This window comes from Salvia splendens, chromosome 14 (genome assembly GCF_004379255.2).
Source record: "Salvia splendens isolate huo1 chromosome 14, SspV2, whole genome shotgun sequence".
Classification (NCBI taxonomy): domain Eukaryota; kingdom Viridiplantae; phylum Streptophyta; class Magnoliopsida; order Lamiales; family Lamiaceae; genus Salvia; species Salvia splendens.
In genome coordinates this window covers 2326198-2344995 of record NC_056045.1, presented here as the reverse complement: position 1 = coordinate 2344995, position 18798 = coordinate 2326198, and the positions used below count along the sequence as shown (strand labels likewise).

Sequence of the window (18798 nt, the reverse complement as noted above, 5' to 3'; positions counted from 1 at the left end):
GAGACGAGGACGGCGGCGAGGAGTGATTTTGTTTTACTTTTTAAAATTAATGTACTTTTTAATTTTTATACTTTTTTTAAAATTATTGTAATTTTTTTTAAAAATTAATGTACTTTTTAAGTTTTAATATTATTATTCGAATTTTCCGTATTTGTCTCGTAAATTAAATTTCGTATGTTGATACGAATGTAAATTAAATTATATAATTGTTATTAGTGATGTGGATAGGTAGTGTGAAGGGTATGTGAGGGCTATTTGATGTCCAGTTGATGTGACAAGCTGATGTTGCAGGAGAATTGTAGTGCTGATGATGTGGCAGTGTGAAGGCTATGTGAGGGCTATTTGACGTCCAGTCTTATTGGAGATGCTCTAAAGGGAGCAAGTATATGAATAGAAAGATTGAATCAATCAGACGTAGATGCAAATTCAAAGATACGTATCACAACATATATAGTGCATAAAAAAAGTTAGGCCAGCAATCAGATTAAATAGCCAATTTGCATGTCTATCCATCTCAAATCTTCCTCTTCAAACACAACTTTCTCTCTTTCTCCAAATATCAAACAAGAATGTTTCTCAAAACCGCAACCACAAGAATCCTAAGCAGGATTACATCAACATCTCCCCACAAATCACAGGTTTGTTTGCCTCCTTTCAAAAACAGACCTCTCTGCATTTACTTCCTAATTTTCACTCAATTTTTCGTGAAATTTTTAGATTGGAGTGAGGTTTTTGGGAGGTCAAGCTGCGTCTCCTCTACAAGAGAGGTAGTTACTGATTTTGATTAGTGTTTTATAAGTATTTTTTTAATTTGTTTATTCAATGTGTGTAGTGTGGTGGAGGAAGAAATGGAGTGGGAGAATTTGGGATTTGGTTTGGTGCAGACTGATTATATGTATGTGATGAAGTGTGGAGAAGAGAACGAGTTCGAGGCGGGTCAACTCAGTCGTTTCGGGAATATTGAGTTGAGTCCTTCTGCTGGAGTCTTGAATTATGGACAGGTATTCCTTTTTCAGTATTTTTTGGATTTATTTTGAATTTGAAGTGATGATCAAAAAATTTCATAATAAATGTTTTTTTTGTCTTCTCTCTCATCTGTTTTTCTGAACATGTGTTTTAATGATTTGAGAGTTTCATGGCATATGTTGCCTAACTTGCCATTTTACTCTTTTTTGTTTTTTGTTCAATTTTTGATCTGAGAGTTCATGGTACAAGTGGCCAAACTTAAAATTTTTATCTTTTTGTTTATTTTTTTCTCAATTTTTTGATGCAAGTGGTGCTATTTTGTTACAGACTTATAGTCCCTATATTAGAAATCAGAGCTATATCAATATAAGTCCTATATTAGAAATCAAAGCTATATCAATATTATTCGCGTGATATATCATCTTTGCCAATCAGACCCCAATTACCCCACATTGCACAAATCATAAATTGCACAAAATAGTTAAAATACTTATATTAAACATGTTGTAAAGTATCATTGATTTATTCTTATAATTAAAGCTTAGTTATATAGTCATGAGCTATCGATTTTCATTATTAACACTCGAATTATAAGCCTAATTGAAAGACAAATTAAGTAGAATTGTGACGTGGAATACAATGTAAAAATGGATTAATATTTTAAATCCTAAGCTAAGTCTTCCGAATTCTTTGATTAAATTTTCGGTCCCGAAACTCCAAAAGACCAATGTTGTTTTCATTGGAAAAGAGTACACGTCTGTCTACACATGTATTTCCTTTTCAAGCCATGTAAAATTTGTGACGGTCCTACTAAACTATCAAGTACTCAAAATTATTATTGAAAGGTTTTTACATTTTCTTGTATGGTAATAATATGGTTAGAGTCGATAGATCAAGATAGAATTGAAAGAAAAAAAACAACTATATCGGTTATTGTTGTCAAATAAAACAACTAAAATATCTCACATTATTGTTGGCAAATAAAACAAACAAAATATCTCTCACTAGTGAAATGAGAATTTGGAAATATTATATAAATCAGTAGCGGATCCAGAGCATATATTGTAATTATGTAATGTAATTATTTATGTTAATTGTGGATAGAACCATTACTTTATACTATGTCGTAATTTAAATAATTATTTTACATACATATTAATAATGAAATGATACTTATTATTATATTGTATGTAAAATTAAATATTAAATTTGAAAAATACTATTCTAGTTCGAGGTTGTCATAAATGGAGTACATCTTTATGCATATATATGATCCTTTAAGAATACAACCTATAAATATTTGACAGCTAAATCAAGTTGGGTATTTAATGATCAATAAGACGTTGGGCTAACTTGGAAAGATATGTTTTACACGTGCAACCCAGGCCCATCACACCCACTCAATCTTAAATAAATAATGGCCCCCACATCTTATATTAACTTCAAATTTTTTATTTTATAATTTATTAATAAATTTTAACCAAATATAATTGAAGTAAATACGACATATATCCATGCTATTAAATATCCGAAATATATAAAATGCTAAGCTTTATAGTAAAATTCCTGAAATTAATAGTGCAATTATACCCAAAACTTAAATGCATAGCCTCCGACAACCTTTATGATTGCATCCGTTTTCTTAAATTTGAAAAGTTATATGGTTATAATATGACCAACTAGATCGAAACTATTGATGATTTTGGTAGAGAAATGCATCAGTAACTAATTCTTTTTATAGAGTTTTATCTTGTTTATTACTTTTTGGATCAAAATTCACGGTTATAGTTGATCATGGTATCAAAAATTTTATGTTATTTTTATTGATTTCAAAGATTAAAGGCGGCTTTAAAATTTAAAAAAATGGAATGAAGTGAAAAAAGCTCAATTTGTGTTCAAATTGATCAGGGAATTTTCGAAGGCACGAAAGCTTACCGGAGCGAAAATGGCGGTCTCTTTCTCTTCCGCCCACAAGAAAACGCGATTCGTATGCAAATCGGCGCCGAAAGAATGTGTATGCAGTCTCCCTCAGTTCATCAATTCATCCATGCCGTCAAGCAAACCGCTCTCGCCAACCGCCGTTGGGTAATCAATCAATCAGCGATCTATTTTTGTTTCCTGAGCTGATTGCCTTGGCGGTTTCTCATTCTCCATCTCCTAAAATTGAGCAGATTCCTCCGCCGGGAATTGGATCTCTGTACATTCGTCCTCTGCTGATAGGTAGCGGGCCGGTTTTGGGGCTGGCGCCTGCTGCTGAGTACACATTTCTGGTGTATGCTTCTCCAGTTGGAAACTATTTCAAGGTTGTGTGTGTTTTCAATTTTGCTCCGATTGAATTAGGGACTATTAAGGAGTTTGTGGATAAGGTTTGATTGTTGTGGTTTGCAGGAAGGAACTGCGCCGATCAATTTGTACGTCGAGGATGTGTTCCATCGCGCTGGTCGCGGCGGAGCTGGAGGTGTGAAGAGCATCACGAATTATGCGCCGGTATGGAAATTTTGCCTCTTTCTTCCAAGTGTTTGACGTAAGTTCTGAAAGAAGGTGGCGACTGGATAGAAATAGAATATACAATATGGAATTTTTGAAGCATGACAAAATTAACAAATTTGCGAAGTTCGTTTGATGTTCAATAATAAAATTAAAGTTGAGGTCATAAATTAGAAAAACAAGTAAAGCATGAGACCATGAACTGCTATAATCATATTTGGTCAAGATATATGGAAATGTGCAATTATTACATACCAAAAATACTTGGTTAGATGTAGAGCACATGATCTACCTTATGGAAAACTCACTGGCCTAAGGAAATATTTTGTGTTAAGATGGTTTTGTTTTTTAGTTTTTTTGCATCTTATTTCACCCGGATACTGTGTGATTCTGCGTATGCTTGATGCATATTGTTTTCATATCGTGTAGGTGTTGAAAGCCATGAGGAGAGCCAAGGATAAAGGATTCTCCGATGTTTTATACCTGGATGCGAACAACAAAAGAGACATTGAGGAGGTCTCATCTTCTAATGTTTTCATGCTCAAGGTATTTATCACCGAATCCTCTCATGTAAATGTTCAGCAGGTATGCCAGTATAACATGAATTTAACTCTTTAAGGGTTACTATGGCAGTCAATTAATATGTGCTGTATTGTTTGTAACTGATGATATATTTACTCCTGATGACTCACATATGCTTTTTCTGTTTACAGGGCAATGTTATCTCCACTCCGCCCACCAATGGTACAATTCTTGAAGGAATTACGCGTAAAAGCATCATGGATATTGCACGAGATCTCGGTTATCAGGTAAATCAATGGGATTTTCTAGGGGGTGTTACTCATGATTTTAAATGTGTGGCTAGGCTAACGTTTAACTCTGGTTCCGGGAACACATGCTTAACTCGTAGCAGAATGTGGCATCACTTAGCCAATTGTGGTATTATTGGATGCAGTAGAGCTTTGCGTATCCTGTCTTTGTATATCAGCCCGAGTAGAGGTTATTACTAGTCCATTTCCTACTAGAAACGGTTATTATCATTATAAATTAGCTAGTTATCCTACTTTGATGGCTATAGTTACCTGGTGCTTCCTATGTTGTCTTCTGCTACACTGTACGATACAGATGCTTAAATGCTTTCGTGATGTTACCAACCAATTACATACTTTCTTGTTCGTTGATCTTCCTGATGCATCAACATCCTTTGGTTCAATAGAAAGCTCTATAGTCTCTCTGAATATGGGCAGGTTGAGGAGCGTTCCATTCCGATTCAAGAACTACTTAGTGCAGACGAAGTTTTCTGCACTGGAACCGCAGTTGGTGTTGCTCCTGTAGGAAGCATTACACACAAGGGTAACAGGTGAGTTCCAACTCCTTAGGCTGCAATGCGTTTCGATCCTTTTGTATTTGACACCGTCCCGTTTCTTTGAATCGTTCCTCTCAGGGTCGAATATAAGATGAGCACTGAGCTTGGGTGCCTGAAACTTCACTCTACACTTGTTGGGATCCAAAGAGGTGAAATCGAAGATAGCAGGGGATGGTTGGTTCAAATTGAGTGATCCTAAAACTTATTTAGACTACTTTAGTAAGTATATATGCTATGAATGTAAATAAGATTGGCAGAATTGGTCTAAATCTCTATCTCATTAACCCCAAATTATTCTCTTTTATGGTATAGTATGTTGGTGTAAATTACTAGTCAAATTTGCATTCTTTCAATATTGATTTGAAATTGAATAAGTTAAATAAATATGTAAGTGATAAGACGATGAATAATTAATTAAAGCTAGACGTAGTCCATGATCCGTGGACTGTGGATATCTCTGGACCGGATCAAATAACTGACATACCATATCACGTGAATAGTATAGGTCTAGTCCGAATTTCCTAAAGGGAGAAATTATAGCAATAGAATCAAACACAGGTAGATGTATATTAATAGATTCGTATCACAGCATTTAGTGTTCAAAAAAGTTAGGCCAACAAGCAGATATAATAGCAAATTTGCATGACAATCCATACCCCTTCTTCCTCCTCTTCACTCTCAACTTCCTCTCTCTCTCCAAAAATCAAACAAACATGATTTTCAAAACTGCGAGCAGCAGAATCCTACGCAGGATTACAGCAACGCCTCCCCACAAATCACAGGTTTGTTTGCCTGCTATAAAAAACAGAGCTCTCTGCATTAACTTCAGAATTTTCACTCAATTTTCGGTGAATTTTTTAGATTGGAGTGAGGTTTTTGGGAGGTCAAGCTGCGTCTCCTCTACAAGAGAGGTAGTTATTGATTTAATTTGATTTATTTAATTTTGATTTATGTTTTATAGTAATTTTTTTATTATTATTTGTTGAATGAATGTGTGTAGTAGTGTGGTGGAGGAAGAAATGGAGTGGGAGAATTTGGGATTCGGATTGGAGCAGACGGATTATATGTATGTGATGAAGTGTGGAGAAGAAGACGACGAGTTCGAGGCGGGTCAACTCAGTCGTTTTGGGAATATTGAATTGAATCCTGCTGCTGGAGTCTTGAATTATGGACAGGTATTCTCTGTTTCATTTAACAGTGTTTTTGGAGCTATTTGTGATGAACAATAAATGAGATTTTTATGGCACAAGTTGCCAAACTAACTTTTTTCATTCTATTCTTTCTTTAATTCATTAAATCACAAATATGTTTTGTTATAGCTCTCCAGTAGTATATATTTTGTTATTTTTCTTTAATTATGAAAAATAATATTATTAAGAGATGGACATAATAATCCTATAATAGATTGATTTGACCTGAAAAGGGATAGGTCCACCAGTTTAACTGAAATATATTTATTACTTATTTTTTAATTTCAATATAAGATTTTGATGCTTGAAAAGTGTGTTTTAATCGTCTCAATGCTTAATGCAAAAAAAAAACTATAACATTGAGAAAATATAATTATTTATGTTAAATGCGGGTAGAATAATTCATTAATTGTTCTATAAATTAAACATTGTAATGATACCTATTTTTTTCAAATATTAAATTAAATATTTTACTTTTAAAAAATTCGATCTAATTTCAGGGTGTCATAAATACATCTTTACATTTACAAATGCAGATATGATGAATTGATGATAATTTATTAATTCAACTTATAAACTTGCCAACTAAATCAAGTTGGTAATTTAATGAAAAATAAGGCACTGGGCTAACATGCGAGGATATGTCTTACACGGGCCACCCAGGCCCACCACACTCACTCAATCTTAAATAAATAAAGGCCCCACTCGTGTGTGTCAGTGAGAATGAGTTGACACGGTAATGCGTGAGGCCAAAGGTCTCGGGTTCGAAACTACCGTGATGCGATCTAGTTACTTGTGTGCGAGTTTGCTTAACGGTGGAAATAGTTAATATTTAAGGCCAAATGTTTCGAATTTGAGTCTCTGGTAGTAGTGTTGTCCTTTAAATTTATATTTATTTAATTATTAATTTGAAAAATACTATTTTTTATAAATTTATATTTATTTAATTATTAATTTGAAGATAAAACTTTTTTACACTGAAATAGAAAAAAAGAAAGAAAAAAAAAAAGGAACGAAGTAACACAGCTCAATTTTTGTGCAATCGATCAGGGAGTTTTCGAAGGCACGAAAGCTTACCGAAGCGGAAATGGCGGACTCTTCCTCTTCCGCCCACGAGAAAACGCGATTCGCATGCAAATCGGCGCCGACAGAATGTGTATGCAGTCTCCTTCAGTTGATCAATTCATCCATGCCGTCAAGCAAACCGCTCTCGCCAACCGCCGATTTGTAATCAATCAGCGATCTATTTTTCTTTCTTTAGCCGATTGCATTTGCGGTTTCTCATTCTCCATCTCCTGCAATTGCGCAGATTCCTCCGCCGGGAAAAGGATCTCTGTACATTCGGCCTCTGCTGATAGGGAGCGGGCCGGTTTTGGGGCTGGCGCCATCTTCCGAGTACACATTTTTGGTGTATGCTTCTCCAGTTGGAAACTATTTCAAGGTTTTGCTTATGTTTTCAATTTTAATTTGATTGAAGTAAGAGAATATTAAGGAGTTGGTGGATGAGGTTTGGTTGTTGTGGTTTGCAGGAAGGGACTGCGCCGATCAGCTTGTACGTTGAGGATGAGTTCCATCGCGCTGGCCGCGGCGGTGTTGGAGGTGTGAAGAGCGTCACGAATTATGCGCCGGTATCTAAGTGTTGCCTCTTTCTTCCAAGTGTTTGATGAAAGTTCTAAATGAAGTTGGCTACTGAAACTTCTTCCTAAGTGTTTTTTATTTTTATGATTTTGATATCAATTAATTTCGTCTCTCCTGTAAAAACATGTTTCTCAGTATGAAATATCGGAATAATGTTTTTGATGCATGACTAAATTTAACAAATTTACAAAGTTCATTTGATATTTAGTGAATAAATTATAGCTGAGGTCATAAACTGCTAGTAATCATATTTAGTTAAGACCTAATTGTGCTGTTAAGTTAGAATCTTCTTTTCTTTTTCGCTCTAAAATCTCAATCATCGTCGAATTTTGGCGAAATGTATGGAAATATGCAATTACTTGTTACATATTGAAAATATTTGTAGAGGAAAACTCACTGAATGATTTTGTGATTAGATGGTTATGTTTTTATGCATCGTATCTCACCCTTATACTGTGTGAGTGCATATGCAATTGGCGAGATTATAACTTTGAACGGTGTAGGTGTTGAAAGCCATGAAGAGAGCCAAGGATAAAGGATTCTCCGATGTCTTATACCTGGACGCAAACAATAAAAGAGACATTGAGGAGGTCTCAGCCTCTAATGTTTTCATGCTGAAGGTATTTATCATCTAATTCTCTCGTGTAGAATGTTCAGCAGGTGTGTCGGTAATCAGTATACCATGCATTTAAACATGCAATCTATTTTATATGTATTTGTTTTGGTAGTATGTTTGAGCTCTTGCATTCTGTTAATATTGCTACGTTACAATGGCAGTCGATTAATATGTCCTGTATTGTTTGTAACTGATGATATTATATACTTCTGGTTACTCACAGATGGTTTTTATGTTTACAGGATAATGTTATCTCCACTCCCCCCACCAATGGAACGATTCTTGAAGGAATTACGCGTAAAAGCATCATGGATATTGCACAAGATCTTGGTTATCAGGTAAAATCAGTGGGATTTTCTAGGGGGTATTTTCGGGAACACAAGCTTTGGCCATCCTGGCCACTTTACTGTCTCTGTATACCAGCCCCGAAGAGATCTTATGACTAATCCATCGACATCCTTTGTTTCACTGTGTCTGAAAGGTCTACATTCTCTCTGAATTTGGACAGGTTGAGGAGCGTTCTATTCCGATTGAAGAACTACTTGAGGCAGACGAAGTTTTCTGCACTGGGACCGCAGTTAGTCTTGCTCCTGTAGGAAGTATTACATACAAGGGTAACAGGTTGAGTTCGAACTCCTAAGGCTGCAGTGCGTTTCAATCTTTTTGTATCTGACAATGTTCCCGTTTCTTTATATTGTTCATTTCAGGGTCGAATATAAGATGAGCACTGAGCTCGGGTGCCTGAAACTTCACTCGAGACTTGTTGGGATCCAAAGAGGTGAGATTGAAGATAGCAGGGGATGGTTAGTTCAAATTGAGTGATCACAGAACTTCCCTGAGTATAATGTAGAAAAAAAATTGGAAGCTCGACCATCTAAAATGAGTGTATTTTCCCCAACCTTGATAGTAGATTTTAATCCATCAAACATCTAAATTCAGATATAAAATTATTCATCAAAGTTTGAATTTTTTTCCGAAGACAAGATGGTACAGTCTTGAAGTTTTTTATTTTAAGTCTTTTAATATTATGTTATTAGTTTTTAGGATTTCTAATGTCAATTATGTATGAGTTTATGAGCATTTTCTATTATTTATTATGAAAAATTGGGGAATTTTTGAATAAAAAATAAAAGCTACTATTTCATCGGTTTTCGAGGGTCCCAAAAGAAAAACCAATTTGAAAAATTATGTCTAGAAAATTATGAAAACAAAACTTCTAATTTAGCCATATTGATATTACACATCATGAGTATGATATAATAATATTCTGTTTTTAAAAATCATTTGACTTTTTCCACTTTATTTCTACTAATTTTTTACTACCTCGTAATAGTTTAAAGTTGGTATTGAATTTAGCAATACAATTTGAAGTTGGTACACTTATTTTAATTTAATAATATTGTTTTAAGGATCATGGAATACGTCGTTTTATATATGTATGTTACAGTAGAGAAAATTTAAATTTCATAATCTAATAGTATTTCTTTTAATATTCAAGGAGATCTAATAGTATTTCTTTTAATATTCAAGGGGACTAACTAAAATTTGACCAAATTATGCAATCTAAATAGTAGAATTATTATATCTACTTTTTTCCAACACTTAAAATCGTCAGTCATCTACCAAAGAACCTTTCGAAACAGCATTTCAACACAGAGATCTTGGCAGCGTAAGAGCTTTGAATTCTGTACATGGTTAGCTATGTCGATATTCGTTGCAGGTGACTGATTTTGTTGGTGAAGATTAACTTGCTTTCCATCAATCTGCTCCATGGAGAAAAGCCAAGAAGGCTTGCTATCTCATAACAAACTCCTATAATAATGTTTAATAATGGTAGATATGTGTAATAATCATTTATGTATAACTAAAAAGGAAAGTGTAAGATCTCTTATGAGACATTCTTATGAGACATTATGAGACGAAAGGAGTTTCTTAAAAATTGGCAGACTTTTAATTAATTGAATTAATTATAAACTGTTAAAAGTTTATAACAAAAATTAATATCAAGACTGACCAAGAAGCCCAACAATACTACACTTCTTAAGCCCAACAATGCTGCTAGTATACTAAATTTATATTACCCAGGTAAAAGTCCCAAAATAAATTGATTATACAATAGGGGGTGTTCGGTTGACAAGATTAAATCTCATGATTAAATATGTATTATGTTTGATTCATAAGATTGAACCCTTCAACTTAATCCTAGATGGATAGTCTCATGATAATTAGTCATAGCCTCCTCCCTCCAACTAAAATAATCACACAACTTAATCCTAGATGGATAGTCTCATGATATTAGTCATGGTAACCGAACGCCACCTAGTAGTACTAGTAAGACATGATAAGATAAGAAGGCAAACACCCTGAAAAAACATACTACATAAAGTTAACAAGCAACCATTGCATAATACATCATCTCTTTTGTTTCTTGGAATGTCTAGCAGAAATTGGCCTCGCAGTCGTCGAGCAAGCAGAACCCGGGGAAGGGGGGCCGGACGGCCCAACGGACTTGGCTATCTTACCTTGGTGGTCAAAGTGGAGGCTATCCTCAATGTTGTATTGCTCCTTTGTTTGATCGCCAAATGAATCTATGATAATATTCATCTTTGGCTCAGCCACCTTTTTGGGGGAGCTCAAGCCCCCCATAGATTCAATGGGACCCACAAGGGGTGGGTTGATGGGTTGTGGAGAGGCCGGGGAGGCGGCTGGCAAGGAGTCGTCGAAGCTGGTGAATTCATTGCCCGGGGAGGGTTGATTTACTGATCGTGAAGAGCCTGTGGACTCGTGGAGTGAAATTTCCGACCTCTTCTTGGACGATAAGGAACCGACAATAATGTCGAGGGTACTCGTGGAGGAGGTGTCGGAGGTAGAGTGACTGCCAGTGGAGGCAGCCGTGTTGATGGACATGTTGAAATTACCGGTGTGCGATTGGCTTGACACACTACATAACAATATGCACGGAAAAATGAATTTTTACTTGAGGAGAAGTTTGGTAAAAAAAAATATAAACAAGTACGTTCAAATTGAGGGGTCAAAATAGGGACTAGTACTATAGCTAGAAAACAAGAATAACAATATGCAAGTACTTACATACCCTTAAAATTTCGTTTACACTTTTATAGCAATTCTTCCTTTAATTCATATGTGGATCATACACCTTAATTGAATGCTCGTTCCATGTCATTTAACAGACTTTTTTTAGCAATACAAGCTCTTTTGGGCTTAGCTGTCGAACTGACAAACCGTGCGAGTTGAGTCGTTATCATGTCAACTTGATAACAATCCAACCCATTAAGGTCAAACCTCAACCCAATCTATTGAGTAAACTCTCAATTCGGAAAGCAACATAACCTGATACCTTCAAATTCGAACACGACCCGCACACTACACTAACCCAATAACGACATGATTCTTTTCGGTTTGACACAACACAATAACTACAACATCACAAACTGGACATGACACAATAACTAATACGATAACAATTAAAACATGATTTTCATGATTCAAATTTAAATAATTCATCTTATGATTAGTGATCTCAGATTTACCAGTGGAAATGAGAGGCTCCTCGATTCTGGTTGGCGTTGGTTAAGAAAATACTCTTGCAGTAGAGTATAGACTATGATTTCCGACTTGGACATTAGGGGACTATATACTTTAATTCGAATTTTGTATATATCCAAAATAACATTTTCTTAACATCACAATATCATATTTCCTCTCTTAAACAATATTGTAATGATGTTATTCATGATTCATAATATTATTATATCTTTTAGCCAATATCATTTTCTTTCCTACGTAATACCATCTTCTCTCTTATGCAATATCATCAAACATATATAGAATATCATTTCTAATATCATCTGTCCATCTGATATTAGTAATATATATCATTATCTCTCTAACACAATATCCATGATACTAGAATTGTTTTCTCTTTTAAACTTTCATTTTCTATCTTAACATCGCATCAAACGATATTGTGATGTTAAGAAAATTTATGATATAGATTTTTAATGAAAATTATATTAATCGAGATTAAATTGGAATCATCTATTTTCATATTTAATGGTTCATATATATTAGTAGTAGTTTGGTGAATGAATCTTGTTACGATCTTTCTAATTAATTCAATAAAAAAGAAGATTGAGAAATATATGAAACATATATATGATTATAAGGATCGATGAATGACTGAATTTGAGGAAAGATAACTTAGATTGGCCAAATCTTCATTTCTATTTCGCTAACTACCTTGAAATCTACAAAAGTGAGACCTAATAAAATTTCTTAAACATATAGTACTATTAATATGTTTGATATAATTTCTTATATCAGATTCTAGATAGCAATTAATAACGAAATCCCGAAATTCCTAATTATTAAAGTTAAAAATGTTTGCTATTTAATTTACAAAGCTTAAAGTCGAGGTCGAATTTACGAAAATGAATAGTGACTCATTTTTTTAACAGACCAATCGTCAATCCCATTTAATGTATAGTTTCAATCAACCAACTAGAAGTCTAGAACCAACTTTGGAAAATTAGTGGGGATGAAAATATGCATCTATAATTCTATATATAATGAGTAACAAGGGAGTGTCAATTCTCATTATTAAAAATTGCTAAAATTACATAGGCTTCTCATGATACGCTAATAAATAATAATGCCACTTAAACAAAAGAAGAATTTAATTCCACAAATAATTTTATTACAGCTAGTTTGATTATGACCACTCTTGAATAAAGTACTTTGACGTGAGAGGGTGTATACTACTTTCTTCAAAAAAAATGAAAAAATTTAATAATATAAAAGGATTTTAACACAAAATTGTTAGGTTTACAACATTTGCGATATACAATCCCATTTTTTCTCATATTACTTGGATTTCATTGCGAACTACTATTTGATGTATGTAATAAAGAACTATCTAGTGGAGTAGAGCATTTATAATGCAAGTTTATTAAAACTACGCTACAACACGTATAATACCAATTCGTACTCAATTAAAGTGTTATTTTGTCATTTTTGTACGTATATGATTATTTGACTTATTTTATTTTACAAGTAGACCTCACATTATTTATTTGTAAAACTAACGGAGTACATTGAAACTGAGATCCACAGTTCACTAATTAATTTTTTCACCCTCATTTATTTATTCCTTCTTATTTATTTAAAATCCTATTTTTTTCACCCACATTAATTCCTTCTTATTTTTCACAATCCAATCAAGCCGTCATAAATTACGACATGCAATTGGATTATATATATGCTAGATAGTTATGTATGGATAAATAGTATCTAAAATAGCAATGAGACAACCCGACCCATTTCCAAATCCGAAACCGGAACGAATGTGTAATTTTCAGAAAGATTGGGAAATTGATGTCATAATGATTCTATCCAGAGGAAGACAAGAAGAAAAACCTCTCAACATTTTATTTTATTTTATATTCCAACACCCCTTTTTTTCCATTGATTTCAATTATATATGTCCTCCCCATGTAACATGTCTATGGCCTTTTTTCCACCCCACCCCCCTCTCTCTCACACACAAAAACACACACTAATCCACTCTTGGAAGACCTAGCCAGAAGAGGATCAATTTTAGATCAATAATTCAACAATAATTGAACCATAAGTTAGCTAGAGAAAAATGGGAAGAGCTCCATGCTGCGACAAAGCCAACGTGAAGAAAGGGCCGTGGTCGCCGGAAGAAGACGCCAAGCTCAAATCCTACATCGACCGCCATGGCACCGGTGGTAACTGGATTGCCCTCCCTCAAAAAATTGGTATATATATATATACTTTTTTTCCCCTTTTAATTTCTACAACTTGAGAAAACCCTCTTTTTCTCTTATCATCAATATATGTTGATTGATCGGAAAAATAGGCCTAAAGAGATGCGGCAAGAGTTGTCGCCTCAGATGGCTCAACTACCTCCGCCCCAACATCAAACACGGTGGCTTCTCCGAAGAAGAAGATAACATCATATGTAGCCTCTATATTAGCATCGGAAGCAGGTCAGTTCTTCGTCACTCACAATACTTCAGTTAAATCTGAATTGATGGATAATGATAGCCCTCTTTGTGTTTGATTGGTTAGAATTGAACTATACATCCTAGTTTTTATGTAGAGAAATATTTTTTACATTTTGGAAATTTAGGTATTACCTAGCTAGGTCAAACTGATTTCCAAACTAGAGTTGATTTTGCGAAGTTAATTTATGTTAGACACTTACCTTATTGTGATTAATATCCAACTAGGTCAAAATAAAAAATAAAAAAACATACATATACAGTAACTTTTTAAAGGCGGTTTGTTCTGGTAAGGGCTATATATATGATTCATTAGGATTTTGTACAATAATTAAAATAAAATATCAAAAATTCGACGATGTTATACGGATTAAAAAATGATATTTTTATCTTGTTAGGGGTTGAAGCCCCTACTTGCTTCTATGTGTCTGCTTAAAGGTGGACTTCATGGACAGGTGGTCAATAATTGCAGCCCAGCTGCCAGGGAGAACTGACAACGACATCAAGAACTACTGGAACACGAGGCTAAAGAAGAAGCTTCTAGGAAAGCAGCGAAAAGAGAAGAGCGGCCGCGGCAAACAAACCGCCACAAAGGGTTCAGGCGGTGGCCCATACTTCCAAACCGGGCCACCGCCCCCGCCTCCTCCTCTGCCGTCTCTTCCACCCATACCCTACTCCTCGGGCGAGGAGGCGCGGTTCAACAACCACTCCTCCATCAGAAGGCTTCTAATGAAGCTCGGGGGTAGGTTTTCGAGCCAAGACCCGAATAACTCAGGGCTCGCACCCGACAATGATCATCCTCGATATCCGAGCATCGATGATCAAGCCCTAATCCAACCAATGTACTGTGATCCAATCGATCAATTGATCACTAGTTCCGACCAAACCCCTTTGCTTGGCACGGCGCTGCCTCCGCCTCATTTCGGGGTGGGCCCGACCGAGGCGAGCGGCGGAGTGTATGAGAATCCGCAAGGGCTGGAGTTCTTATATGATGATTTGGTGAATGGGAGTGTTTTTGGAGGAGAGAGTGTGGATTGGGGAGAAATGAATCAGTGGATTTGTGGACAAAATGAGGTACCATGGAACATAATCAATGGTCATTCTTGATTTGGATATTTGTACATTGTACATTGTGCATTGTATATGGTACTCTTTGTGTGACTCTGTTTTTTGGAGATGTTTGCTTAGTTTATCATTTCCAAAACCCTAGTTATAGTACTTCTCACATTTTGATGCATATTCATGGAGTTTGGAATCACTGTATAATTATCTCACCAATAAAATTTTAAAGGAGAGAGGAATAATGAATATATATCACTAAAGCACAAATTGAAAATCATTGATCAAGAATGTCAGTGAAACTTAATTTTTTGTGATAATTGAGTTTTTAAATCATTTATCGACCCAACTCGAAGTTCAATACGGGCGTTCCAAACAACCCAATCTCTGTTTTTGTGTGTGTGTGTGTGTGACAGAGAGAGAGAGAGAGAGAGAGAAAGAGAGAGTTGATTGTTTTTTGTTTCATTAATGTAAAACTGGGATTTCAGACTTGATATGATTAAAATTGACTCATATTTTATGCATGTGTCACGTTTTCCTCCTTCATTCCAACCGACCTAGTTAACTAATTAGGTTTCATATATTCCTAATCTCATGTTTTGAGCACATCTTAATTAACTAATTAGGTTTCATATTAACAAGGTGAATTGCTTGAGAAATAATGAATTTTGGTCAAATTCTAGTTCGTCACGCAACTTTGAAAATTAGTCGAGAAAACTATGAATTTTAACATTTTTTTCTCAATTTTCCCATGACGGATTATTTTGATTTGCTATTTCAATTTGTTGTTCAATTGGCACACACGTGTTTCATATTGATGACGAGATTAAGTTATTAGCCAAGTTTATTGAGTAAAATGATAAAATTCACCGTTGATCTCGTCCTCGTGTAATTTTTTGGATTCCACATCAGATATAATTTCATCCACATTAGATTCTGTTGGAAATGAAAAAAATTGTTTAAAATTTATGGTTTTACGGGCAATTTTTATTGCATTGATCTTTAAAATTAAGTACTCTCATTCTATAGAGGGGTTGGGACTGAGTGAGCATTCAATGATACATGTATCAATGTATCAATTGTAGCATAAATGTTTAACCAAGTTCGTCAAATCATCTTCGTACTCATCCCAAGCATAAATTTAATAGACAATTTTTTTCGTGGATATTGGTTGTATTTGATTGCAGTCAATTTGATTAAAAGCTGTGTGTGATGATACATGTTGTCATGATTTAAATCATTTGACTTTAACTGTGAAATAGGTAAGCTATGGTCAAGGTTTGTTACAATCAGAAGACATTTTAACCCAAATTGTTGCTCAAGGGTCTTTTAGTAGATGACTTTAACACGACTACATTTATTTTATATTTTTTAGCAAAAATAACATACCACATAAATAGAACTAGGGGCTGCGGAAAAAAGTACCTACGGAATAATTGATTGATCACCTTAAATGAGTTCATTGGAACTTTTGTAGTACATAAAATGGTGGTAATATTTTTCACAAAAGGGGTGATTGCCAAAAAAATCGCAAAATAATCACTTGTTAAGATTATTATTTCCTCAAAAATAATTAAATCAGATTTAGATGACAAGAATTTAGAGCCATCGAGGCAGGGACGACCCAGTGGCGGATCCACGTGGAAACAAAGGGGTACAACTGTACCCCCAAAACAACTTCGTGCAGGTGGTGTAGTGGTATTTATCTCCACCACTCATGCTGGAGGCCAGGGTTCAATTCTCATCACTAGCGCCTTCTTCATTTTCCTACATATTTGTGTCTTCAAATATTGCATTTTTTTATATCTTTACTTGTCTTTTTAAATATTCTAAAATGCTTTTGAAAGGGGAAATCTATCTAATGCATAGTTATATTTACTTTTTCTGTTTTAAAATATTCAATTGGATTCAAAACCGACACAACTCACATCATTCATTTTTCTGTTTTTCTCAAAAAAAATGGACACTTTTTTATAATTTTAGTTTTTAAATATTTTAATAGAGTTTTATTCTCTTCTAATGCATGTTGTTTCGTTCATTCATTTTTTTATTTTTTCAAAAAATTGGACACTTTTTGTAATTTTAGTTTTTAAACATTTTAATAGATTTTGATTCTCTTCTAATGCATGTTGTTTCGTTTGTTAGTTTTTATCTTTCCGATTTTTTTCTAGTGCACATCTATATCATATTTTTATATTAAAATTACAAGTATAAATATTTAGCATGAAAAATTAAATAAAATAAAAACGATTGGTCAGATTTTGAAACTTCGAATCGTTATAATTATTTATCATACCCCCAAATCAAAAATCCTGGATTCGCCACTGGACGGACCTAGGCGTGGGCCAAGCCGCCGCTCCAGCGGGGGCTTGGCCGGTGCCGGTCCTAGTACTCACACCATGGTTGTCAGTGTCTGCACTGCACCTTTTACATTTTATTACAGAAAGAAGGGGAAGGAGACGGAAGAGAGGAGGGAGAGAATTAGAAAGTACTCCCTCTGTCCCACATAATTTGGGACACTTTGACCGGGCACGGGTTTTAAGAAATATAATGAAAAGTGAGTTGAAAAAGTTAGTGGAATGTGGGTCCCACTTTTATATATTAGTTTTATAATTAAATGTGAGTAGGAATGAGTTAGTGGAATGTGGGGTCCACTATCAAAAATGGTAAAAGTGAAATGGGTCAAATTATGTGGGACGACCCAAAATGGAAAACTGGGTCAAATTATGTGGGACGGATGGAGTAATTACGACAATTAAATTTACAGCTGTGTGGGGTCCTCTATTGATTTACATTTTAATTTCTATTGTTTATATAAGACGTTATATACTCCTACTAATATAATTTCTAGTTTGTTTCGAGATTTGGGAATAGCGGATATAAATCTATAATGAATAATCAAATTTGCATTTTTTTTATTTGTGGAATAATACTACTCCATATGTTAATTTTCTTGCATTTATAGGATAATAGTATTGAGTTTATATAATTTTACATATCTCCAAAATATCAAAAATTTATGTGTTTATGTGTTAATGTATAAAATGTTATTCAAAAGTTGAAAATAGAATATAAAATCAAGAAATTTTAACTTTTTTATTAGACTATATATATTTTCTTTTATTTTTGTTTTCTCATTTTAATAAAAGACTATCGTTTTAATCATTTTCAAAAGACAATTTTTTTTGTAATTAATTGTGAAAAGTTGAAAGTTTATAATTTAATATTCCAATTCCAAACATAATCATATTGACCAAAACTTTCCTAAATTTATTAATTTGAATGAATATTATAGTATCTCATATAAAAAATATAAAATTTTGTATTTGTAATTCAATAATGTAATTGTGTTTTCATCATTTTATAAATTTTTAAAATAAATAAAGAAGGTAAGAATAATCAAATATTACTGTTATAGATATATATATT

The 18798-nt window shown here is 34.1% G+C and overlaps 3 protein-coding genes across 4 annotated transcripts; all 3 read left to right on the top strand.

Annotated features, from left to right (window-relative positions):
• The first annotated feature begins 447 nt into the window (after positions 1–447).
• Positions 448–5145, top strand: LOC121765850 (branched-chain-amino-acid aminotransferase 2, chloroplastic-like). Its single transcript, XM_042162113.1, has 10 exons — positions 448–638; positions 718–767; positions 833–1001; positions 2875–3051; positions 3138–3269; positions 3355–3453; positions 3883–3999; positions 4167–4262; positions 4701–4813; positions 4898–5145. The coding sequence occupies exons 1-10, from the start codon at positions 570–572 to the stop codon at positions 5010–5012; spliced, it is 1137 nt and encodes a 378-aa protein (XP_042018047.1). The 5' UTR covers positions 448–569; the 3' UTR covers positions 5013–5145.
• A 138-nt stretch (positions 5146–5283) lies between these two features.
• On the top strand, positions 5284–9241 carry LOC121765848 (branched-chain-amino-acid aminotransferase 2, chloroplastic-like). Of its 2 annotated transcripts, none has more exons than XM_042162112.1 (10): positions 5284–5601; positions 5681–5730; positions 5823–5994; positions 7060–7236; positions 7319–7450; positions 7539–7637; positions 8151–8267; positions 8506–8601; positions 8772–8884; positions 8971–9241. In XM_042162112.1, exons 1-10 carry the CDS (start codon positions 5533–5535, stop codon positions 9083–9085), a joined length of 1140 nt encoding a protein of 379 aa, XP_042018046.1. In that variant the 5' UTR covers positions 5284–5532; the 3' UTR covers positions 9086–9241. The 2 variants fall into 2 exon arrangements, with proteins under 2 accessions (XP_042018046.1, XP_042018045.1); XM_042162111.1 differs by having other exon boundaries at positions 5820–5994.
• Positions 9242–13808: 4567 nt separating this feature from the next.
• Positions 13809–15547, top strand: LOC121764600 (transcription factor RAX1-like). Its single transcript, XM_042160610.1, has 3 exons — positions 13809–14064; positions 14166–14295; positions 14766–15547. Exons 1-3 carry the CDS (start codon positions 13929–13931, stop codon positions 15415–15417), a joined length of 918 nt encoding a protein of 305 aa, XP_042016544.1. The 5' UTR covers positions 13809–13928; the 3' UTR covers positions 15418–15547.
• The last annotated feature ends 3251 nt before the right edge of the window (positions 15548–18798 follow it).